We start from the raw sequence: 25,984 nt of genomic DNA, 5'->3' as shown, positions 1-25,984 counted from the left end.
AGAGAAGTACTCCCCAAGGGAGTGGCCGTGGACAGGCCTCCTTCACACTCCGCTCTGTGACTTCATGATAACAATGTAAACTTCCTCAGCCCTCCACTGCCTATCCTCCCCATACTGCTGAAAGTGGGGAACCCTAGGTACCAGTCTTCCACGGTAGTAAGCAAAGCAGTTTCAAAGCAACAAGAATAAAGAATGAAGTTTGTTTCTTCCATACCTGCTAGTGCACTGACCAAGAAGTAAGCCGTAGAAAAGAGCTTCTGGTTGCTGACCACACCCTGCGGGCCTAGGCACTCGCCCTGCATGCTGCACCCCACAAGCTGCAGGAAGGCCATGAGGTTCTGCTTCTGTGGGGGCTTCAGCTCCCCAAGTACCGCCAGTGAGGGGGGCAGGCCGCCGATCATGTCGTCACACTGCAGGGGGTGGGGAAAGAGACAGTGTGATGAGGTTGGAGGCCAGGCTGGGTCCTCTGACCTACACACTGGAGCCCTTGCCCTTTGCCATCTCCCGAGTAACCCTGCACTCTTCTCTGTGTTTTGAAATCACTGACCCACCAGGTTGGATTTCCTCACAGAGACAGTAAACTGAGCCTTGCCCAAGTACTATTCTTTCACAGCGAGGGGCGGAGGCATGCAGGAACCATTGGGTAGAATCTTCCAGGACGGGGTCTGCCGGGTTGGGGCAGGGGCCAGGAGCAAGTGACTACACACACCGCTGAGGAGTGGCACGTCATGGTTCTTGAGCTTTAAACTTGGCCCTCCAGCCATCGTCCCATCTGGGCCCCAGGCAGCCTCATCCGTCCATGTGGGACTTGCTGGGAGGTGGGTGGTCCTGCCACCAAGGGCTCCCCTGGACACCCCGGCACCACCCAGCCAGTTCTGCTCCACTGTAGCAGCATCCATGTCCAGGTGCATGTGTATGAGAGCCCACCGCCCACCCTCCCCCCCCCCCCCCACCCCAGGCAGCTGACGCTCTTTCCTCAGGGTGCTCGCCTGACATTTTCCCTTGGAAGGAGACATTTGAAGAAGTAAAAGCCAGTGGGGTTGTTTTTTTTTCAAACATCTGTGTTCTCCCTGGGGCTAGCATGCCCTCCCACCAGCCCTGTATCCTCCAGATCACGTGGATGTCCTGGGCGGTTGGACTGTTTCAAAAACTGCTTGTTCCATCACTGGTCACTAGGCTCTTTTGGCACTATCCAATTTCAAGAGGGAAAAAGAATGTGAATGCTTTCCCGGAAGCCATAAAGCATTAAATCCAAAATTCAGGGTTTGAACTCTGCATAAAAGAAAAACCAAAAGACCAAAACCAAAAAACAAGTATAGCAAAAATCAGGTTGAGAGGCTCCCCAGCCTCCACCAGGGAAGCAGGGCCGCAAGTCTGGGTGGATGGAGCTCAGTTGCTGCTGTGTCCCTCACCATTCCTACAACTAACAGTTAAAGAACTCAACCTCCCCAGAAAATCCTGCTCCAAAAAACCACAAAGGCCTGCTGTTCGATCTGCTCTGATACCATAGGTTGGCTTGCTGGACTCTACCACATGGACCCCTTGTGGTGGGTTCAACAGTGCCCACCTCCCCAATTACATCTCTACCTGGAACTTGAGAGTGTGACCTTATTTGGAATGAGAGTTCGCACATGTAATTCCGGATCTTGAGATGAGATCCTCCTCCTTGGTTCAGGTAGGCCCTAAATCCACTTGGGGGTGTCCATTAAGGAACAGAAAAGAGACAGCACAGAGGACAAGGCCATGGGAAGAACTGTGCATTGGAGCAATGTGGCCACAAGCCAAGTAACACCAGGAGCTGCCAGAGTCGGGGGAGGGTGCTCCCCTCCAGCCTTTGGGGGAAGCATGGCCCTGCTGACACTTAATGGCAGACTCCTGGCCTCCAGAACTGTGCGAGAATAAACTTTCGTTGTTTGAAGCCTAGATGTTTGTGGTCATTGGTTACAACAGCCCTAGGAAAGCGATCCACACTTAGATTCCTGACATCAGCTACTGCTCTGCAGTTAGAAAACTAAGGACCTGGGCATAGGAGACAAAAGAAGCTTTAGGGATCAAGGGAGGTGGGAAAATTTTAAATGCAGTGGTATCCCCAGCTCAAAGCCTTGTCTCAAGAGGTCCAGCCCGTCCACATCTCCAGGACACCCAGGGGGAAGACACTGTGCCTCAGGATGTCTCTTGGTCTTACCACTTGTTCCAGGACCACGAGTAACTCCTCATCAAACAGGACCACCTGAAGGACGCCGCTCAGCGCCGTCTGCTCCTGCTCCGGCAGCTGTCCGAAGGGATGGAAAGCCCTCTCCAAGGGCAGAGTCGCTGTGAAAGCAGCAAAGAACACCCGGCTCAGGACCGCCGTGTGTGTCTCAGAAGAGGGACAGCAACTCTGGCTTTTTATAGCTAATTGTCCTCAGTTCTTACCTAGACACTCCCAGCTGCACAGTCAGTCACAGGACTCAGAAATAAAGGACATCGGGTTAAATGCCACCCTGCCTGTTTTCAGTAGCCAAACTACCACCAGAAAGGAGCGGGGCAGAGTGGGTAGAGTGAGAACTGAGAGAGGACGGCCCCGTTGTGTGTTAGACTTCACCTTTTTTCCATGATGGTGCACTGAACATTCATCAGTTTTCTGGAAGAGTCGTTGAGACTCCTCTTTCTATAGCAGTAACTTATCAAGGCTGATTCGGTCAACATCAGTCAGCACTTGCGCGGTGCTTCAGAACCACGCAAATTCCAAAACACGTTAATGTTCACCCTTTCTTCTAATACATCGTGGGTTTTGTACCCTTTAATCATGCATTTCAGAGAGGCTGCCACCCTATCTTCCTGGCAAACCCAGCTCCTGCGCTTTGCCTATCCATCCTTCTTCCCCCGTCCTGGCCCTGGAGAACAGGTTTGCGGGCCCACGGAGTTGGGGGTTCGCATCCTCTGCAGGGTGCTCCAGCCTCTCCCTTAGAGAATTCATCATATTCTTTTTTGTTTTAAAGATAGTCAAAAGCTTCTAGCAAATTAAGCCCAGTGGGAATCTAGAAGCTTTTGTGTGTAGGGATGCATACTAATACGTAAGTGCACTACCTCTGCTGATGGCAAATTCCAGCAAAGGGTTGTAGAGAGCCCTGTGGAGAAGAGCGTGCCACATCAGGGACTGACAGACACCAGCGCTGCCCTAGGAACAGCCTAGAAACAACCAGGTCTTTGCAGCTCCAGCCTGGAGAGAGGAGCTGCCGTGGTCCATCGAGCGTCCTAGGGCACAAAGCCAGGCCGGCCCCTACCCTGCTCCTGCCTCCCTACTCTTCACTCGCAGCTCACTAGAATGGCCAGCCTACAGGGTGGAGTGATGAGAAAGGAAATTATAGGAAAGCTACAGCCCAGCTGTCTCGTCACCTCCCTGCAGCCCAGATCGAGGCCACAGGGCCACTGCTGCGGTGGTTCTAACGCAGGACATCACCAGTGCGTAAGTGGCAGCGGAAAACTGCACCCCTTTATGGATCTCGAGGAGGGGGAGGAGGGGCCTGCATGAGACCGGAAAGCCTTATTTTTAAGGTCAGGCCTTCAGTACCATTTCTCCCAACACTAATTTTGTTACGGAAACAAAAGCATCTTCTGGTTTGGGCTCATCAAAGCCCCACTGGTGAGTCTCCATCCCGACCTTCCAAGCCACAGCGTATTCGGAGCTGCTCCTAGTTCTTTGCACTCGGCTCCTCCATAGCTGTTTGTTTCTCTTCTTCTTGCCCGTCTCCTCTTCTGTACCCTGTACTCGTCTCTGCCCCTCTCCCCCAAAAAACCCCTCCAAATTTTTAAAACACAAACTGCTATGGGGAGCAGAAGGGATTGCTGCAGGCAAGTCATAGGTAGTCCCCTCCCCCTCCCTGGGTGCCACCGCCCCACAGGCTTCAGGCCATGTGGATAAAGAGCCTCCAAGTGACATTTTGCAAAGACTGACAAAGCCTTGTCTTGGCAGTGAAGCCTGGATTATAACGAAACAGATGCAAAACATGGGTTTCTCTCCTTGCTGCTAACTAGCTATTCTTAGTAGTCCATAAGGCTTCTGCAGTTAAAGTGAAAGAAAATTCCAGGCCCCGGGTTCTTAGGCTCCTCAGACTCCGGCCCCCGTATCAAAACATGGCCCCGAAGACCTGAGTTTCGCTAAGATCCGACCAAGGGGGATCCTGAGTGGACTAGGCCTGACTCAGAGGCACTATCCTCTCTGTTCTCAAATGCTTTCCTCGAAGTCACTAGAGTCACCTCACCCCTTCTGAAGCCATCACTTCTTGGGGTACAATGCTCAAAATTAGCCATCGGCTCAACATACCCCCCGACGCCCCCCCCCCCCCCCCCCACGAAGATACCTTGTTTTAAAACACTCAATGGTTCATCTGGGGCAGACGGTCCCTGCCCAGCATCCGGCATGTCCCTAAATGCAAACTCTCTAAAGGGCAGGGGTTCCAGGAAGACCAGGTCGCTTCTCTCGAGCTCAAAGCCGCCGTGCTTCCCTTGTAGGAGGCAGAATTCTGCAATACACAAGAGGGCAGGTCAGCGCAGGACCACCCCGCTTTCCCTCAGGCAGCTGGGGCAGGAAACGTCCACCCTCTTCCCCACAAACCCGCCTCCTGCACAAGCTGTGCTGTTTGGTCAAAACTCACCCACTTCCTAAAAATACAGGAGAAACGGTTGTTCTTAACGTAAGGTTCTCCTGTGTATCCTTTTTGAACAGGCAGGAAGCACTCTGTCACACATCGGAAGTATTTCCTGAGCCTGATCTGAACAAGCCAACTCTAACCAAACAACTCACCACATGTGAATGAAATTGAGAGCATTTGAATTTGATTGACAGATTTAATTTGACAACTGATATTACAGAATTATCTACAACGTATTTAAATGCACAAGTGGTTATATGCACAAGTGGTTCTCTTCCCAAAGACTCAAATTTTCTTCATTAACAGAATAATACATTGCAGAAAATGAACTTTTTTGTGCAATTGTATGAATGAATCTCAAACATGTCGAGTAAAAAATCTAAACAATATATTCTGCAGGAATCTTATGAAAAGGCAAAACTGGTCTTTTTTTTTAAGTCTTACCTTTTAGGGATACTGAAATATTTGTAGATAAAACAGTAGAATTCCTAGGATTTGCCTCAAAGTGAGTGGGGTGGAGGGAGGCGGCAAAATTGCTGACAAAAGACAAACAGCCCTTGTGCTTGAAGCATGAAGTCGCTGGGGTTCATGATACTGTGAGCCCTGCTTTTGAACCCATAATAATAAATTTGTAAATAATGAAATGTTTCCTCATATACTTCCATATTTGAGAACCCAACTAAAGGTGTCTGAACTGTAGGTAAAAATGTCGCCATTCTTAGGTCCTGGCTAAGCAAAAACAATAAGCAAACTCATGAATTTGGGCTCTTTCTGGGCTTCTATTTGGTAATTTGTACGCTGAAGCCCAGGCACGGAATGAAGATGCGCCTGAGCCTGCACGGGACGGCACGGCTCCCCGCACACACCCTGGGTCACAGGGGTGGCGAGGCTGGCTGAGGCAAACGAAACGAGCCTTCATTTCCCCCCTCATGGACACACACTCGCTGGGCAGCTGGGCACGCTGGCTCCCCCGCCTTTTGCATCAGGCACTGAGGTGGGGAAGTGTCCACTGGCCCCTGGGTGATGACTCCGCTCCCTGAGGACACAGCCTCGAATCCTGCCGAGTGCCCATAGGTGGTTCAGGAGCCCATGGCACCAGCACCGCCCCTGCCTGGGCACAGGCACAGCCCCCAAAAGCACTGCCAGTTCATTCTTTTCCCTGTGGGCGCTGGGCTGGGGGCCAGAGGCGCCAAAGGGCCTTGACCGTCAGTGCGCTTCGAGCGGGGCTGGGGGACTCGTCACTGAGGCCGGGGTGGCAGGTGCCCAGAGCACCAGCAAAGGTTGCTTGGACGGAGCAGTGTCTAGGCCGCCAGAGGCTGGGAGATCAGTGACAGCAGAGCGTTCGCAGCGGGTGGGTGATCAGGCCAGACGAAGACTTGATCTTGGGGCAAAGGGAGCCTCGGAAGGTGTTTGAGCAGGTGAGGGAAATGACCACATTTTCATTTTTAAATAATCACATTGGCTGCACTGCTGGTGTGGGAAGGATTCCGAGAAGCAGTGGAGCCGGTGAAGAGTCAGGGTGGGAAATGGGGGTGGGGGAGCTGTGGGTGAAGGACGGGGTCGAAGGGGAGAAAAACTCATCAAGGACAGCTGCACAGGCACCTCCCCCAAGAACAGGAGGGACTCAGCCTCCTTTCAAAGTTTCCGAGGACCAGCAGGATGCTTGTCAAACTCACTCCCCCAAGAAGGTGGGAGGAGGCACCAGGCAGGCTCTTAGGGGCCCTGCAGGCCCTGTGGGTCTGTGTTTATAAAGCTACATCAGAGCATTCTGTGGCAAGAGAGACAGAGAACACAGATGGGAAATAAAAGCAGAACTGGCTTCAAAATCAGGCGCCGAGTCTCACATGATGAGGGCCTGACCCCTGAGTCCCACTGGTGTGGCCAAGCGCGGCAGGACGGGGCAGTGAAGCCAGCAGGCTGCCTAGACCAGGAGGTGGGAAGTAAGCCAGAGGAACCTCTAGAATTCCCCAGGGCACCTCTTCTCAGCAGCTCAGAGAGGAGTTTATTTCCAAAAACAACGGAGGCGAGCCAAGATGAAAAGCTTGAGATTGAAATGCAAACAGGAGAGTCGCACCAGGCCAGGCTGTGTCTTTCCAAGTCCAGCTGTGTAAAGAGGCCCCCAAGGGACAGGTGCCCACAGAGCTGCAGGCAGGACAGGGCAGGGCACCCCTTTCCTCAGAGAAACAGGAGGGCTCCCACAGGAGTGGCACCCTGGCCTGGCCCCCAGCCACCCAGAGGTCCTCACAGCACTCACGATCACCCTCTGGGACAGGCCAAGCTTGCACAAGCGACACCTTGACTATCTGTCCATCTGGACAGAATCACCAAGCTGTGAACATCTTGGGCTGGAATCACATCCGTGCACATGGTATCAACGGTTTATCACATCCTGATGACAAAAACTGAATCACCTTAGTGCAGTTCAGTAGACAAACGTCGTTCAAAGAGAGAGAATAAGGTAAGGTTTAAAATGCCCAGGATGACACAAATTTGGGACCAGGGAGCTAAAAAATGTAGGCGACAATTCTTGGTGTGCTTGTCCTACCTCTCTAGACCAACTTCTTAGATACCACTTCCTGCCACTTCCTGAAATGCAGGCTGAACCCAAAGAGGGAGGCTCTGGGATTGCATTCTGCCCCTCCTTGGGGTCCTCACGTGCCCATGAGCTTGTCGCCTGTCCTACGAGGACAGTCGGAGTTCTCAGGGCCCGGAGCTGCTGCCCTACAGCGGGGTGACCTGCGTGGTCATAGTCCAAGAGGCTGGCTCCCACCAGGCTGCCTTGTCCCCAGCCTGGTCCTTGCCACCGTACAGAAGCCACCTGGGGGACATGCCGGAGGCAGCGGGAGACCTGGGCACACTCTGTGACGGCATGGCTTTTTACACGTTTTCATTGTGAAAACGTGAAACTGCACGAGAACAGAGTAACACAACGCAGCTGCACACACCCACCGACCAGCGACCAGCGCCGACAACTGCTTTCTGCCTCTGCCCACCCCACACCTCCCCCTCCACCCACGTCATTGCTGAAGCCAACGGCAGACATTACCATTTCACCGGTGAAGACGTCAGTAGAAAGCTCTAAAAAATAGACTTTTTTTAATAGACATAACCACATTACCAGCATACCTAAGGAGATTAACAATAATTGATGTCATATGAGTTTATTCACATCCTCAAGAAGCAAACACTTTTCTGGGACTCAACACAACGTCCTCCCAGGAAGGGCGTGGGGGAGGGGTAGTGCACACCTGAGGTCAGCAGGCAGGCACGGACTGAAGCCCTACTGTCTTCAAACAATGCAATGGCCGGGGGTCGGCCAGCTTCAGACACAGTGGTGTCAGCAGAGCAAAGTCCAGAGCAGCATTTTTGGCTTCAAGGGAGATGAAGTAACGGTGATGATGATATTAATAGTTGAGGTGGTGTACTTAATAAACACCGCTGTGTCAGGCACGCCGTGTGCCTTACCTGTTTAATCCTCCCGCAGCCCCAGGACAAGGTAAGGCTCAGCAAGGCCCGACAGCAGGCCCAAGACCTCATAGGGCACGTGGTACCGGGCTGATCCCCAGTCTGTCTGATCACAGGAGACTCGTTCTTAAACCTGTGCTGTGCTGGCGAAACCTCACCCACACGCTCCCAATGCCGCCCACTTGTCCCTTGTCATGGGATGCCCCCCATTCTTAGGATCTCGTGTCCCCCACCCCCAAAGTGGTAGGGGATCCTCTCCCACTGTGTGCCCCAGGGGAAGATGGTGCATTCCTCAGCCTTGGCTGCATTGTCTCCCGAAAGCCTCGAGCTGGAGGCTGCACTCACCGAACTGGCCGTCCAGCTTCACGTACAACTCGAGGACGCTGTAGGCAATGGTGGTGGAAGCCGGGATCTCCAGCACCACATTGGTGTCCTTGGTGATGGTCCCGTCTTCCGTAGCGGACACCTGCGGACGAGAGCATACCCTGAGCCTTGCGCTCCGACTCCCTGGGCCCCTCTGCCTGCCCCCCCACAAGGTTGTGGCCTCATGCAAGTGCCCAAGGAACCGAGTGGGAAGGAGGAGCCAGCCCACAGAGATGAAGGATTTCAGCCCTGTTGGCCTGGTGACGTACACACATCCCCACGTCAATGGCCGACCTAGTGGCACAAAAGTAACAACTCCTTCGGGATACAGTGGAGTTAGGGGTGAATAAAGCAGGTAATCAGTAAGGCAGATAAGATGACTTCCCTTTTCCCTCACAGAGGATTGCAGAAACTGCTCTGAAATCCAAATGAAATGCCTAGCTAATGTCAAAGCCTGAGGGAGAACTGAGCTGAGATAGATCCCATCCCACCCCACGCCACCGCCCTGCGTCACTCTGGACCCTGCTGGACCCTGTGCTGTTCAAACCAGGGGGAAGGCTGAGCAGGAAAGGCCCAGGAGTCAGGCCCCGGAGCTCCCTCCTTCAAACACCATCACAAACACCCTCCCACCGGGCCTGGAGAGAGGGAGACTAGAATCTATGTGTTGTCCAAATGCTGGAGTTCAAAGACTTTCTGAGCAACTTGGTCCTGGACAGAGAGGGGTGACAGCTGGCCTCCTGACTCCCAGATGGGCTTTGCACCTCTGGTGGGGTCACCTCTGGCAGAAACTTTGGCAGGGCCGGCAGAAGCCACCTCGCAGCCACCTCCCATCGGGCATGTCCTTAATCACTGCTGTCCAGCCTATCCACCCCAGGAGAACCCAGCCCCAGGCCTGTAGCTCCACCTTCCAAACTCTACTCTCCTGGGTCCTCTAGCAAAGACCAAAAATCACCCCCAGAAATCTCTAGGAATCAAACAGACGGCAGGACAAGCCGGAGGGGAGACAGCCTTCCGTTCCACTGAAGTTTAGGACTGGCTCGGGGGCAGCTTGTAAGGCTGCCCAGAATGCAATCCAGAAGCACCTGTTTATGCGTCTATAGACGGATGGATGGACAGATCCTTACCTTCCCTAACTTAACCCGCGAAGTACCTGAGGCAGCTAATCCCAAAGCTATCACTTTGAGACCCCTGACTCCCAGGGACTCCAGGGGTTAACTGTGCTTTTGGCCTGGCTTGTTCTCATTTGACCCATTTTCTTACGGGAATGCGCCTGACCCAGGCGGGTACAGCCAATCCGAGAGGCCCACTGCCCTGGCCTTGGGCCCGCTGCAGGAATGGGCAACCCAGGCTGGGGCAGTGAGATCCAGCCCAAAGCTCTCTCCGGGGTTGCAGTAGGTGGGACATACACCTGCAGCTACCGCACCACAGGGAGACAGCCTGTCGGAGGGCATCCACCCCCGGGGAGGCAGCTCACAACGCTTTCTGAGTCCTGGGTCCAGCAGTGACTGAAGTCAGATTAACCCTAAATGCTTCAGTTACAGGAGCCAACAAATTCTTCCTCATTTAAGCCAATTCTAATTGGAGTTTAGGTAACTTGCTACACAAAGAGTCCTGATGAACAAAGACACCACCCAGCAAGGACCCTGACCCAGGTCCTAGCAGCCGGAGCCAGAGCAGCTGCCATGGCCCCAGCCCTCGGGCCGCACCTGCACGGTCTTGGTCCGGATCCCCGCCATGCCGCCACACTTCTCCTCGACCTGGACGTGCTCCGATACCACGCACTTCTGCGTCGTCACTATCTTCTCTGTCAGGACACACAGGACCTCGTTCCTCCTCTCCAACACCTGCTGCAGGAGAGGGCTTTTCAGATTTATCGTTCTGCAAAAGAAAAATGGCTGTGAGTGGCCTCGTGCCTCAGGGGAAACGGGCGCAGTGTGACAGCCAGCATCTTTTATCGCCTGGTGATGAGAGAAGGGGCAGTTCATCTAATAAGGCATAAACCAAACTCTCCCAAGGCCGCCTGGGAGCTGCCAGGCCTCCAGCACCGGCTGGATGCCAGAGGGAGGCGGCCCCTGTCAAAAGCAGTGCTGGTTGTCAAGGAGGAAGAAGAGAGCCAACCGGCAGCCAGTGCAGGAACCGCAATCCATCTGCCTTACAACTGGGGACTCTGCTTTGTCACTTAATCAGGGTCTAAGGGTGTATAGACGTCACAGCATGGCCCAGGAAATGCAGAACCACTTGGGGGAGGGGGTTGGCAGGGGATGCTGGCAGTCCGTTCTTACAGTTGAGAGAGGAACAGGCTTGCGATACAAGCAGCGATGAAGAAATTAGGTTTGAATGAAGAAGGAACGTCTTAATGTGTCTGTCCCAGAAGGATGTATAATTTCTTACCAAGGGGTTTACATCATTTTACAGATGGGGAAACTGAGGCCAGTTAGGGTTGGCCTGCCCAAGGTCACCTGGCAGACTTGAGACTCCCAGGCAGTGACCCTGGGGCACGTCAAGAGCAAGCTAAGTTTCCACCTATAGGAGACGATTTCACACTTGGAAGCAAAGGACGAAATAACCTCTCAGAGATGGACTCAGAGAGTTTCTTTAACTCTCAGTCCATGAAGTAGACAGGAAGGGAACCAAATGAGAATGGGTTTGGCATGAGAACAATTACAGTGTTCATCCTGGGCTTTTGAAACTTCCCAAGGTTAGTTCCTTTGAAAAGCTCAGTGCCATCCCTAACCACACACATGGAGGATCCCCCTGCCCCCCGCTCCAGGCAGGCAGGCTCCAGGTCCCCCTGCCCCCCTCTCCAGGCTTCCAAGAGCACCCCCAGAACTGCAGCGAGTAGCTGGAAAGGTCCTGTCTCCATGTGAACAGCTGCCGGGGTGGAATCAACAGGTGTCGGTCCACAGGTGAAGGGCAGGCAAACGCAGTGCACGTGCCGAGCGGGATACGACTCACCGCAAAAGCTCGGACGCCTGCTATGTCATGAACAAATCTCAGGGACGTTATGCTGAGTGAGATAAGCCAGACTTGAAAGGACACATGGTGGATGATTCTACTTACACGAAATATCCAGGCAAATTCATAGGGACAAAAAGAAGATTTGAGGTGCCCGGGCTGAGCAGGGGGAATGGGGAGTTCTTGGGAGAGGACCACAGAGTTTCTGTTTGAGGTGATGAAGAAGTTCTAGAAATGGATAGTGGTGTTGGCTGCACAACAGTGTGAGTGTACTTAATGCCAGGGAATTATACACTTAAAAATAGTTAAAAGACAAATTTTATGCTATACATATTTTATCACAATAAAAAAAAAGACAGGAAAAACTTCCATCTCAGTAGTGGTCCAAAAAATGCAAATTACAACAATGTTTCCCACGTATTAACTGAGAGTGAAAATAAATTGACAACTGCAACAAAAAGCTACCCGGGGCTCCATTTCCAGGAAGGCACCTGTCCCACTGGGGTTCGAATCCCAGCTCTGCCCCTCCAGCTCAGGGACGCTGAATGAATTACTCTACGTCTGCCCCTGGGTTCTCCCACGGATACACTCGCGCTGACACCTCTCCTGATGGGACTGTCGTAGGGTTTCGAGGAGCACAATGTTAAACGCCACACAAACGCTGGCTGACTCCAGCCACCTCCCTGCGTTCTTCTATGGAGGCCCAAAACACAAAGCCACTTGAAAGGAATTATGGGCTGTGTAACTGGGCTGGAGGTACTTCGCTTAGAGACCCTCCCTGGCTCCGTAGCATTTCAACCCCTCCCCCAGACTACTGGGTCTCCTGATCTGGCCCCGCCCCAGTTCAGGGCAGCTGCGCTCTCTCCGCACCTGGAACTCATCAGGCGCAGGCCTGCCCGGAGGCCCTGGAGGCAGAGTCCTGACCCGTCTCCCAGCCTCAGGTCACCTCCTGGGAGGCAGGCCTCACGCTCGACCTTGTCACACTGTCACATCTAAGAACAGCTCTCTGGAGAGCATACTCCGCCCCCCCCCCCCAACCCGTCCTTTCCTAGCTCCTCCGTTTGTTTGCTCATTGCCGTCGCCTCCCTGCAGGGCGGACTATAAACTCGTGCCCGTCCAGACTCCAGCTTCTCCCTGGACCGAGCTAGCGCACAGAGATGGCTCCAGACCTACTTTTGGAGTAAATGGTTCACTAAACCTTGCGGGGTTGTCCCTCTTCGTCCGTGCTCCCTAACAAGAGTATAAATGCCTGACCCTGTACGCACCTGTGTATGAGAAAGAGAAAGCACGTGGACCGCGGAGGGAGCGGTTTAAAGACTGATGTGTAGACAGAAAGCCGTCCGAAGGGACCGTTTTGGTCCTGGAGGCCCAGGCACTGAAGATGACACCCCTTGGACCCGACCCGACAGTCAGAACTGCATCTGGCTCGGTCCTTTCCAACGGGCTCCTCCGTCTGCTGTGGACGATTGTCTTCCCGCAGATTCTTGAACGCGAACCCCCTCCGTGATAGTCCGGGAATGGCTCATTCCTCTGTGAGCTCCTGGCCCCAGCCCCACTGCAGGACAGCTGACGGCCGCCTCCGGGTCTCAAGTGACTCTGGCGATTGGAAACTATGGCACTGCCCTGGGCCTTAAACAGATCCCCTAAAACGCCCAATGCTGTATCGGCCAATGGCGAAGTGTTTCAAAAGAAAACCTCAGCCTCGATTCCCCAAGACTCCATTGCCTCAAATGACCACCTCCTTCCAGAACCCCCACGTCACCCCACCCCAAACACCGGGAGGAAGCGGAACAAGTCAATTGCAGGAGCATAACTTCCTTGTGCTTCTGACTGCAGAACAGTCCTGAGCTGCTCACCATGCCGGCCAGGCACCTGCCCTGGGGCAGGGAAGAGAAGCGTGGCCAGGGACAGGGCCCATCTGCCAGGCTAGTATCGGGTGACTGGGGAGGGGAGAAGAACGTGGACAGGACACCTCACGCCCACGGGAAAGGGAAACGAGAAACGCTCTCCTGGGCAGGAGGGCAGGAGGCTCCTCTGGTAGGCACTTCCCACCTGGTGGCTGGGATTCTGTTTCCTGGGGCAGTGCTGCCACCTTTTGGAAATTGAACGCTGGGCAGACCCACTCTTCTTCCGTTAAGAGAGGAGACCTCCTATAGGCAGAGGGGAAGCCAATTGTCAGGGAAAATGGATCGTTCTGACTATTGAAAAGCAACCTCCGGAGGGAATTCTTCCCCAAATGCTCCCCTGTCAACACCACCAGACCCCGCGCTGTGCCAGGACCCAGCACAGCTCGTGGGAGCCGGGGCTGGCTCTGGGCCTGCTCAGAGCAGGAATCACTGCACAGTGGGACCCCCGGGGCCACCAAGTGGGAAAGCCCGCTGTTTCAGTGTGATTCACTTACATGCATAATCCTACATGATTGATGCATTCAAGGAGGTCCACGGTTTCTTCAGACTAAAAGGGGAACAAAAAAGTTTAAAACCCTAGATCACGGGTTTCACAGATGAGGAGCAAGGAGGCCCAGAGAGGGTGAAGATAGTAACCAAAGTCACACAGCTAAGCAGCCCAGGTTGGTATTTCCCGGCAGCCCCTACGGTCGCTCTGGGTGAGGGCCCGTGTGGCTATAGGAGGACTTTGACCACTGCTATGTCCCTTTCGACATGTCAGTACCTTGCCTGTCTCACTGGGGGGGAAAGGAAGTTTTATATCCAACCCTCTGGGAATTGTCTTCAGAATATCCTTATCTGCCTGTTCTCCTTGACCCAGCTTCTTGTGCTTTTACAAAACACTTCCCTGGGGGCAATCCCAGTTCGCTCCATTTCACCTGGGCCCTCGTAGGAATCGCTGAACACACACCCACACACTGTCTTCAGAAAGAGACTCAAGGAACCATTAACAGTGGTTGCCTCTTGGGTGGGGAACGAGAAGGCTGATAGATCAGGGGTGGGGGACACTCTTCACCTTTTCTCTCTTGACCGTTTGACAGTAAAACCATGTGAACATATCAATTATTCAAAAAATAATAATTAAAAGTCGTTTGGACAGACTGCAAGCTCTGGAGGACACACGGAAATCCTAAAGAAAGCGTCGGAATAAAATTCTTCCCGAGTCCAGCCTGGGGTCAAAGCCCACAGACAAGAGAAATGGGGCAGGAGCTCCCCGACCAGAAAAGGAGCAGCCAGAGGCTCCTCGTCCCCCGCACATGTTTTTAAGGACAGCCCGAGGCGCATCTTCCTCCTGGCCGATGGCGCTATGAGAGCAGGCAGGAGGCCCCGAGACAGGGGTCGAGTACAACCAGTCCTACAGGGTTGGACCCAAAGGATCCCATCTGGAGACAAGGGATGGGGGGACACACTAAACAGAGAGAAGGGTGCCCCTTCCTCACCCAGTGGGCCTGCTGACCCCCAGCCCCCTTCTCCTTGGGCTCCCAGCTTTATCTCCTCCTCGCTGGGTTACCACTTCCTGTCTCGGAGCCTCGGTCAGCACACCTGTAAAATGAGAACTGGCTGTGAGACTGATCTTAGTGAGGCTTTGCATAAACTGACCTGCCCGGGACCCATCTGTAAATGTTCCTTTCCTTCCAGTATTGGCAGGAAAGCCAAATCAAGATCCCTCTCCAGGCTGGTCAAAGGCACGGCCACATTGTCCCGTGCCTCAGGAGGCAAGCCCTGGGCCAGGGACCAGGCGGAGCTCGGGGAAACGCAGGCAGCGAGGTGGCAGGAAAGTGGGGCTCAGAGCCTGGAGGCTGCTGGGGAGCAGGTGAAGGGTGGGGGGGCAGGGCACCACGAAGCGAGGGTCCTCTCCTAAAGCACGAAAAACCTCCCCAGGCCCAGCCCGAACACAGCTGCCTCCTCTCTCCCACTGTGGCTGTAATTTCCATTCTCTCTCCTCCTTCTCAGGCTTTGAAAGCCAAAATGCAAACTCACAGAGAAGAAACCCGCAGAAGACATCAAAAACTCGAACAATACCCAAAGAAGGAGGAAAGCCGCTTTCTCTTCCAACACAATGATGCAGCCCCAGGTCCCTCCCAGAGACAAGCAGCCTCTTGCAGACCCCCACCCCAACACTCATCATTCCACCCCACACATAACTGAGTCCTGTTATGTGCAGAAGGCCGAGGACCCCACTGGCCTGACCCTTCGGGGAAACAGCCTTTATTAATAGCCTGTCCTCAAGGAGTAGCTCCGCTCAGGCTCTCCCCACAGTAGGTCCATCACGACAGAGCAGGAACCTTCAGCATCTGTCCAGGCAGCTATGGAGAAATTATAAAACCACAGGGGCCCCAGGGATTAGTAGTTCTGAAATGAAAACCAGTTGCATCTCAAGTATCCCCTCTGATCGATCCATCCACGATCGCTAAGGGTCCTAAGACTGAGTCCAGGCCGGGAGGCAGCGAGGGGCAGGGGGGCCATGATCGATTTGCAATGTGTGTCTCCACGGGTCTGGAGGGAGGTGGTGCTGGTCACCCGCATCTAATCCGACGTCTGTGCTGGGAAACAGACACTGTGCCCCTCAGTGTCTGAGAGGCAAAGAGACCATGAGAGACTGGCTGAGTAACAGGGCACGTTAGAGGCGAAAATTAAGACGCACACCTCTGATTCTACAACTGGTGCTCCTTCCACCACACTGCTCTAAAAGCCACCAGCAAGAGACAGGGACAAATGCGCTCGGAAGAAACAGGGCAAGATGGCAGAGCTTACATCTCCCCAGGAGCGGAGGTGGTGGCCGGCCTGCTCCTGTGAGAGTATTAAGCAAGAATTACTAGCCCACAGAAACGTAGGAATATACTGATGATTAAACCTTTTGTGAGGGCAGGGGGTTCTGGATGAAAGAAGGTGAAGGGATTAGCCAAAGAACGTACATGCACGACCCATAGACACAGAGTGTGGTGATGACCTGAGGGAAGGGGTTGGGAGCTGGGTGAAGGCGGACAAAGCGGGGGGGGGGGGGGGGGGGGGGGGGGGGGCGGGGCAAAGGGGGCATCTTTAATAGTGTCAACAATAAAAATTTTTAAAAAGGAAAAAGGAAAAAGCTTCAGTGACTTAGGCATTTCTCCCAAAGGCATTTGACTCACTGGCTGATGCAGCAGGGAAAGAAGCGCGTGTCCATGGACCAGCTGCAGAGTGGAAAAATTAGACAGGCAGCTGAGATTAGGCCGGTGCATGCTGCCTGTAAACTTGGCTTTGCTCTTCTGACATTTCCTTAAGCCGCAGAGCCTGCTTCTCTTTTGAAAGCCGACCAGCTCCAGCCACAGATCCCATCCAGACCCATCAAGGAGTGAATAGAGTTTAATCTCAGTAGTCGCCTCCTAAAATCCTGAAATGCAGATGCCTTTGTCCATCTGTCTGTTTACCCCTCCAGGGGCCAGTCCTCTCCCCCTTTAAAGTCTGTAGGCAACTTGAGAAGGAAAGGGAGGAAAGCAGCCCCTCAAATGCGTCTGCTGCTCCCGCAGGTGCCTCCCGGAGAACACTGGCCTGGAGGCTCTGACACCAGGAGTGCGGCCACTAGCCTCCTACCCCAGCTGAGTGCAGGTTAAGAAGCCTGGGGCTAAGGGGTAGACGGGGCGCACCCAGACACACAGATGAATCTTTGCGCGGGTCCTCGTGACTCCATTGTCCTCAGCAGTGGTTAGGGTTGGATGGGGTATCCATGGCGATCTGACCACTGAAACCTAAGGAGAAGTCTATTGGGGGTTCCCAGGAGGAGTTCTGTCTCTCTTAAAATGAAGCACAAGGAAGAAACTGATGGGGGACTCAAGAGTTGGAAAATTGTAGTTTAAGGTAATAGTTAATAAGTCTAGTGGGTAATGCCCGTGAAAAGCTACTGTTTCAGGATCTGCAGGTGTACGGCCTGCCCCCTGACTCCAGGAAACCACAAGCAGTTCCACCTTTGTGCCCCAGAAGAGACCACAAGCGATCGGGGTGGTATCTGAGCCACCGTGTTCCAAGGAGAGACAGCCCGCCACACAGGACGCAGATGAGGAAAATCGCCCAGGACACAGGACACAGATGAGGAAAATGACCAGTCCGCGGATGAAAGGATGGTAGGGAGGCTGCCAGGCTGCAGCTGTTATCTGACTAGCCTCTTTCCTGAATTCCAAATTCTTCCCCTAGACTTTTGCCCCTTACAAAACAGGCTGGCTTGAATGAAAGAGACGCTCTGTCAGGGCACAAGCCCGCCGTCTTCTCAGATCGCCAGCCATCTGAATGGAGCGCCCATGAAGACTCAATCCCTGTCTCTGCTTACTGGGTCTGGCAGGTGACAAGCAGGATGAATGCCGGCTTTTCCGGTTTCACAACCCCTTTCCTGCCTTACTGTCTTCAATATGGCCATTTGGGGGCCAAGAGAACTAGGCTGCTGAGACCAGCAATGCATGGAAGCTGCCACAGGGGCGCTCCACTGAGCTGCTGAGGCTATTCACCCACTGCGGGATGTTTTCCTTCGTGTGGTAATTACAGATGTTCTTTGCAACTAAAGACACCCTCCTGGTGTCTTCACTGTCACCCTTATTTCACAGAGGAGAGTGAAACAGAACTCATGACCAGTGACCCAAGGGTGCACAGCTAATAATGTTCTTATCCAGGGTAGTGATGAGAACACAGCTGAGCACGCCCATCCCCAAAGCCCTGCGTCTTTCTGCCTTCCTCCTCCCTCCTGGACCTCCCCTGGGCCCTGCATACAGAAGGCACTTAATACGTGCTTGTTAACGAACAAGGGGTCTTTCTGCTCAATCCTCCTGCTAGAGCTCCCCAGAGACCAGCAGCAGACCTTCTCGGACACAGAGCTGCCACCCAGGGGCTGGCTCCTCCCTGCAGCCCTTACAGTCTCCATTTCAACCATGAAAGAAACTTCCCACACAGCAGAGCTGCTCAGCCGGGAGCCAGAGCCAGGGGCAGGAAATGCCTAGAAATCTGAACTTCAGCGTCCTGGGGCCTCCGCTGTAATGCGCTCCACTTGGCTGTGACTTCAGGATATTAAATTGCCTGAAAAAAGTCAGAATCTGGGCACAGTGCTAAGGACACACGACTACCAAAGGGACCAGGCCACTCCCACGGTGAGAGGGCCCCACCTCTGTTCACATTACAGTCATATAGTACCTTACCTCACTCATATGCCACGAGGACGCAACAAAGGAAAACGTGAGCCATTATGGACTCTCAACCTTTTGGCTGGAGGAACTGCCACTAGCTGGTGAGCTGCAGCAGGTCTGAAAGCTGATACACCCAACCAAGCTGACACGGAGCAGGAGTCCACGCAGGAGCCCTTTGGGACAGTGTTCTCTTTCCAAGCTCTGCATCAGCAGCTGGGTTGGGAAAACCACGTGTTTTGCGGACCTGAGCTTAAATTCTGAGTCCTGGCAAATTAATTAACTTTTGCATCTCAGGCTCCTTAGATGTAAGATGAAGATGAACCAATTATTCTTCCAACCAACCAGTGTTTACTCTGCTGCAGGCACCGTGCATGGCCCCAGGGTGAATGGGAGGGCGTTCCAGGAAGGGCAGAGATTGTGCTGTTGGGCCGTTACAATACTCATTATCACACAATGTGTCTGGTGCCCCAAGAGGGACGTAGTGAGGTGAGGTGGCTTCTGAAGGCGGGGGTCCTCATCTGAGGAGTTGGCGGGGGAAGTGGGAGCGTGGGTCTGTGTGTGTGTCCTTCTGTGTGTCTGTGTGGACAGGAGGCATGAGGAGGCCCCGGATGAGGCTGGGAGGTGAGAAAGAGCCTGGGACATTGGTCCCAGGAACTGAAGTAAGTCTGGAGCACTGGCCTAGAGGGGGTGAGGGGAGAATAGTGAGAAACAAGGTGAAGAGCAGAGGCAGGGACTTGTCGGGCAGAGGCGGTGTGTCATCCGAAGACAGAGGAAGGCAGAGACGGGAGCCAGGCAGTGCCACGATCTGATTGGCTGCGGTGTGGAGAAGTCCCTGGAAGGGGTGAGACTAGAGGCAGAATGAGGGGCCAGGAGCCTCGTGGACAGTGGGTAAGAGAGCAGGTGGAAGTCTGCACCAGGGCCGCGGCTGTGAGGCTGGGCCCCGGGACAGATAAGACCGGTATCTAAGAGATACACTCATCCAGTGAGAGACTAAGCGTAGGCCAAAGGTGAGGCAGGAGCCACATATGATACTCAGATTTCTGGCTGAGGCGACCACACTGGAGGAGAAGCCAGCACCTCCAAGGGAGCTGGGCAGAGAGGCGGGTTTCAGGGAAGATGAGATGTTCAGTGATGGGTATGGTCCATGTGTCCATCTCTGGGTGAAAAGCCGGGGTGGAATACATGTCTGCTGACCTGACTCACTGTAGCCCACCCAATTTTATACACTGTGTCTCATCAATTCTAAAACATACATTTTTTTCATATCTTAACATCTCTGAAATCAGGATGTTTTAAAACTGACAGGCAGCACAATTTGATTGGCAGTGTTCTTTCTCAGTGGTACATAAAATAGTGGAACATCTTATAATGCATGATGTCTTGGGTCTGATGAAATAATGAGAATGTCTATCAATCTTTGAAGAAAATAGTACTCGAGTGTTTCTCCTTAGGACTGAAGTCCCCACCTAGTTCCAAATGGATCAGAAGTAGCCTTTCAAATTAAAACTCACAGGACAGCACAATTTCTTTAAAAAAGACAAAAACCACTCCCAGGATCAAATACTGCAAAGAATCCCCAGAATGCCCTTCTTCCCTGCACGAAGGGTTATCAGCTGTCTACGGTTACACTGTGGATAGAAACAACCAAAGGTCAAACAAGCTTCCAAGTGCTCCCAGTCCTGGAACTGAGACCAAAACCAGGAGACAGAATGATTTAGAAAAAGGGGATGATAAATCAACCGACTTTCAGATGGCACAGAGGTGGGTGTGGCCCAGGAGGTCTCAGAAAAGACATCTTTTCCAAAGAGTGGATTAGATGGGGCCTGGGGAGCTTCATAGCGGCTCCTCACACAAAGAATGTGATGGAAGACCAGGCCCATGAACATCGTACTGCTGCTGTTCAAGGGCTTCCTACATCTTCCTTCGAGAACTGAACAAGCATCTCCTGCAACAAAAACAAAACATGCAGAGAGAGCGTGCCTGACGTCCTGACTGTTTCATGGCGCCCAGCTGGGTCCACACTTGCTTTGGAGAGGCCAGGGTGCTGCCGCATGGAGGAGCCAGAAAGTCTCTGGCTTTCCCCAAAAGTACTGGGTTTTTTTCCAGAAGACGGCTCTAGTAGCACTTAGTTGTCTTTAACTTCATTTGAAACAATTTTGTTAGATTGTATTGTGACAGCTGTCACCATGCAGTTTAAAAAAAAACTTATCAAAATTGGTGAATTTTTGTGGAGTCATCTTAATATTGAAGATGGAAGAAAATAAGCAACATTTTCAGCATATTATGTCAAGAAAGGTAAAAACACAACTGAAATGCAAAAAAAAAAAAAAAAAAGATTTGTGCAGTGTTTGGAGAAGGTGTTGTGACTGACTGAATGTCTCAAAAGTGATTTTCGAAGTTTCACGCTGGACATTTCTTGCTGGACGATGCTCCACGGTTGGGCAGACCAGTGGAACTAGACAGCGATCAAACTGAGACAGTAATTGAGGACAATTAATGTTACACCACGTGGGAGACAGCCAACATAGTCAACATATCCAAATCAATAAAGTTGTTGCTGAAAGTGGAAAATGTGCCTTTTCTTTTATGGAAAAAACTAAAGGGGCTTTTGGGCCAACTCAACTTAGTCCGTGCTTCCACAGTAGGGCTGTGGATGGGGACCACATGGCCACCTGCTCCTCCAGAGGAGGGAAACAAGGCTCTGAGAGGTGGGCATTGGAAACATGATGTGTCAAAAACCCCGTGGACTTCAGTTCATTCCTCTTCTGACGCTCAGCATCTCCCTGAGCCGCACCGAGTGCTGTAGCACACTCTGCCCCCCACGCTCTGACCTTTCCCCAGCTTTTGGAGCCAGGCTCCGTGCGGGACTAGTCATCAGAGCAGTGACTACGGGCATGTTCACAGGCTACGGTTAATGAGAACTTGCCACGTGCCAGGCGCTTCTCTAGTGCTTTGTTTATATTCTCTCACTTAATTCTCCCGAAAATACCTTGGGAAGAGTAATCTCATTTTATTAATGAAATCCTGGATAGTGGAGGCAGAAAAAGATGGCTCCTATGTCCTGCTTTAAAGACAAAAGATCTCTTTTAAGCTGGGTGCGGGGACAGGTGGTATATTAGTGCTTGTTATACCTTATACTTCCACCACCAATTTTTTCCACGCCATAAAATGAGCCTGAAGTTTACCGTTCTGTAATCAGCCTAAAATTCCCCCACCCATCAACACCAAGAGAAGAGCAGGAAGAGGTGGTGCTGGCTGCTCCCATCCCCAGACCTGGGACCCTGCATCTGGTTTGTTTTAGGTGAAGCCTGCCCCTGAAGGACAGAGAGAGAGAGAAAGAGAAGGAGAGAGAGAGAATGAGCAAAAGGACCGGATTCAGGAAACTCTCGTTCTCCGAGTACATGTGGCCAGAGGTCTTCAATTTGTTAGACACAAGCTCTATTTATTAAAACTAATGGTGCCAGCACTGAGTTGAACACGAAGACAAATGGAATGATTTTCAAACCCTCTGCTGGCCACGGGGCAATTTATCAAGTAGAAAAGAAGACCAGCTCCCACCTCACTGAATGGGTTTTTTCCAGAAAGACAGGCCCTCAGATCCCTCCTCTCAAAAACACCTACTTAAAAGAAGGGTTGGTGGCACATTGAAACAGACTCCTGAGAGCTGCAATAAGGCTGTAGAGAGGTCAAAGGTAAGCCCTAAAAAGCAGTAACATCTAACATTTTTTCTGTGTATACAACTTGTGGAATTTGGAACTATTCAGATAGAAGGCTTTGAGTTTAATTGTTAAATACTTTAAATAATTATGAAGGTTTATCACGGCCATATCATTGCTTGCAAAACGTCACTTCATAAAGAACCAAGCTTCTAATCATCACATAGTCATAGAAAAAATGTGATCGGTTTTACCAAAATTTGCTTTACATTACGAGAAAGAATGAGAGTAAAATCTGCCTGTTTACTAAGACCCATCTCAACCCCGAAACAGCCAGCACAGCGCACCATGGCGCCCTCTCTGGAAGCGGGTGGAACAGAGCCCCGAACACAAAGGGAAGGAGCAGGCATTTAGCCAGGAGAAAACCTCAGAGATCCTCTGGTCCAACTCCTTCGTCTGCAGTGGTGGGAATGGAGGCCAGGAGCCAAAGTGACATACCAAACCTACAGAAATTACTTACCAGGAATAAACTTCCCCAGACACCAGGAGATTACAAGCAAGTAATAGTGGCAGAGATGGGGTGGGTGTGGTGATTATTCTTAAGGCAGTGACACATGGCAGCTGACAATAAAAGACAGGCAGAAAAAAAAACTAAAGCATTTATTACAGGATAATACTGGATTTTAAGAACAAACCATGAGCCCTGGCTGGTGTAGTTCAGTGGACTGAGTGTGGGCCTGCCAACCAAAGGGTCACTGGTTCGATTCCCAGTCAGAACACAAGCCTGGGTTGTGGACCAGGTTCCCATTAGGGGGTGCATAAGAAGCAACCACACAGTGATGTTTCCCTCTCTTTCTCCCTCCCTTCCCCTCAAATAAAATCTTGGAAAAAAAAATAAAAAGACCAGACCATGAATGTAAATCATTACAAAATGGTCTCAACAGCCCTGGCTGGGTGGCTCGGTTGGTCGGAGCATCACCCCATACACCAAAAGGTTGCGGGTTTGATTTCTGGTTGGAGCACAAGCCTAGGTTGCTGGTTTGATATCCTCAGGTAAGAATTTTTTTTAAAAAAGATATTTTAAAAATGGTCTCAATAAATGTGTTATTCTTCATTTTTTTTAAAAGAAGAGAATTACTTGATCTATTTTAATATGGTTTCCATCCATGTTTTGATAAACACAGCGCTCTCATTCAAAGGTGCCCACCCCACGTATCTGGAAGGTTAATTCCTGTGGAACGCCTGCCTGCCCAACTACGCTAGGTAAGAGTTACATGTACATGCACTTGTTTATTCGAGGGTGGATGAGGTTTGTTTTTGAGATTGCACATGCCTTGTGGACAATAAAGCTAACACTCTGAAGTCTGAGGGCTAATAGAACTTGCATACAGATGACAACTTATCTAAATGACCTGAAATAAAAATAACTGGCTGCAAATAAGCCCTCGAGAATGTACAGCACTTATGAGTCGCTAATTGCCACTCCCAAGGCCATCTCAGCAATCTGATGACCATGTGGGCGTCCACAGACAGGCCGATGGTGCAGATAAGAAGTTATTACTCCAGCAAAGCAGCAGGAACGGCAGCCCTACACCCCCCTGTCCCATGGTCCAGAGAGGCAGCCCTCCCCGCCTTCCCTGGGAGCGCCCTGTTACCTCTCAGCAACAGAGCAAAGAAGAGGTGACTCTGCCATGAGACACTTCTTCCATTCTTAGACTTTAAAAGTGTTCGTGGTGTCTCCGTCCCCCTCCCCCGGCCATCCCTACAATAAACAGGGTTTCTGGAGACCCTCCCGAGGTGGTCGCATCCCCGTGTGTGGACTCCTCCAGGTTGGCAGACCTATCCACCCACGCGGGCTTGCTCATGATGATGCCCGGTGCACCGTACACACGCCCGGCATCCTACCTGGGACCCAGACTCCTGCCTCTGCCTTTCCATCCCCTGCCGTCACGTACACTATGTTCTCCTCAGCCAGTTTCTTTGCTGCACAGTTGCTTCAAGCGTGATTTAGGGGAAAGAACGGGAGTTTTGGAGCCAGGGAATCCTGGGTTGAATCCCAGCTCCTGCACCCGCATTGGGCTCTGGGGCTGAGCACAAGCTACTTCTCCTCACTGAGTCTTAGATTCTCAAAAGTAAAAGCGACACAGTGCAGAGTAAGTGAGATAACGTCTATAAAGGGCCTGGCACACAGTAGGTGCTCAGCGGATGCCTGTGTCCCTACTCATGACTGCTGGCCCTGGCTTCTTTCTGTCCAGAATGTTCCCGCCCAGCTTGGCTCGCTGACTTCTCCCCATGTGCTTCCTTTTGGCACTGCCTTCTACACCTGGATCAGAAAGAGCATGTGAAGAACTGCTTCAGGAAATGTGACTGTAGAGCAATGCCCCACTGTGGCTCTTGAAACAGAAATTACAAGCCTGAAAAACGGGGTTAGGCTGGAGAGGACCATCTGAGAATGAAGGGGACAGCGACTCCTGGACGCTCGCACCCTCCGGTCCCGCTTCCCCCTTATTCGCCAGACATAGCTAATGAAAATGCAGGATGCCCAGTTAAATTTCAGGTAAAAAACAAGTAAAAAACCTACTAAATGGGAGAAGAACTTCACCAATGATATATCCAATAAGGAGTTGCTTCCAAAATATATAAGTAACTCAAACAACTTAGCACCCAAAAACAACCCAATTAAAAAATGGGCAGAGGACCTAAATAGACATTTCTCCAATGGGGACATACACATGGCCAGTGGACATGTGAAAAAATGCTCAACGTCACTAATCATCACAAAAATGCAAATTAAAACCATAATCACATATCACCTCACAGCTGTCAGAATGCCTACCACCAATAAATCAACAAACAGGTGCGGTGAGGATGTGGCGAAAGGGGAACCTTTGTGCACTGTCGGTGGGAGTGCAGACTGGTGAAAAGCAGTATGGAGGTCCCTCAAGAAATTAAAAATAGAACTACCGTATGACCCAGCATTTCCACTTCTGGGTATTTCTCTGAAGAAACCCAAAACACTAATTAGAAAAGACATATGCACCCCTCTGTTCACTGCAGTGTTATTTATAAAGATCCAAGATATGGAAGCAACCTAAGTGTCCATTGGCAGATGAATAGATAAGGAAGAAGTAGGTGTGTTTATGTATGTATTTTACATATATATGTATATGTATATACACACACACACATAGTTATATATATGTATGTGTTTTTATATATAGTTATATATATTTCTTTTTTATGACTGTTATATATATAAATATATCTAAATATATCTTTATATATATAAATATATCTTTATATATATTTCTTTTTTATGACTGTGATATGTGAGATATATATATATATATAAAACTCAGTCATAAAAAAGAATGAAATCCTGCCACTTGCAACAACATGGATAAACCCAGCAGATATTATACTAAATGAAATACGGCAAAGAAAAAAAGATAAATAGCATATAATTTCACATACATGTGGAATCTAAAAAACAAAATAGATGAATAAGCAAAACAGAAACAAACTCGTAAGATACAGAGACAAATTAATGGCTGCCAGATAGGAAGGGGTTGAAGGGCTGGGTGAAAAAGATATACAAAATGCTAGTAAAAAAAAACCCCAAAACAGTCACAGAGATGTAAAGTACAGCATAGAGAACATACCCAGTAATATTGCAACTATGTATGGTGTCAGATGGGCACTAGACTCATCAGGGGGATCATTTCATAATTATACAAATGTCTAATCACCATATAGTACACCTAATAATAATAATAATATAGTATGTCAACTGTAATTGAAAATTTTTTAAAAAATTTTAA

General features: G+C 51.2%; 1 protein-coding gene across 2 annotated transcripts in view; it reads right to left on the bottom strand.

The window, feature by feature from the left end:
- Nucleotides 1–25,984, bottom strand: part of GSDME (gasdermin E) — a 46,008-nt gene that overhangs the window by 9,495 nt on the left and 10,529 nt on the right. For both annotated transcript variants that reach the window (XM_045197286.2, XM_024563124.3), the window contains exons 4-8: nucleotides 10,169–10,340; nucleotides 8,445–8,565; nucleotides 4,344–4,505; nucleotides 2,186–2,313; nucleotides 215–410 (exon numbers count right to left, since the gene is read on the bottom strand). In XM_045197286.2, the coding sequence (XP_045053221.2) occupies nucleotides 215–410; nucleotides 2,186–2,313; nucleotides 4,344–4,505; nucleotides 8,445–8,565; nucleotides 10,169–10,340 (779 nt within the window). The remainder of the gene's footprint in view (nucleotides 1–214; nucleotides 411–2,185; nucleotides 2,314–4,343; nucleotides 4,506–8,444; nucleotides 8,566–10,168; nucleotides 10,341–25,984) is intronic.

The sequence above is a fragment of the Desmodus rotundus genome, chromosome 6, assembly GCF_022682495.2.
Source record: "Desmodus rotundus isolate HL8 chromosome 6, HLdesRot8A.1, whole genome shotgun sequence".
NCBI classification, from domain to species: Eukaryota; Metazoa; Chordata; class Mammalia; order Chiroptera; family Phyllostomidae; genus Desmodus; species Desmodus rotundus.
This window is presented reverse-complemented; position numbering and strand designations above follow the sequence as displayed.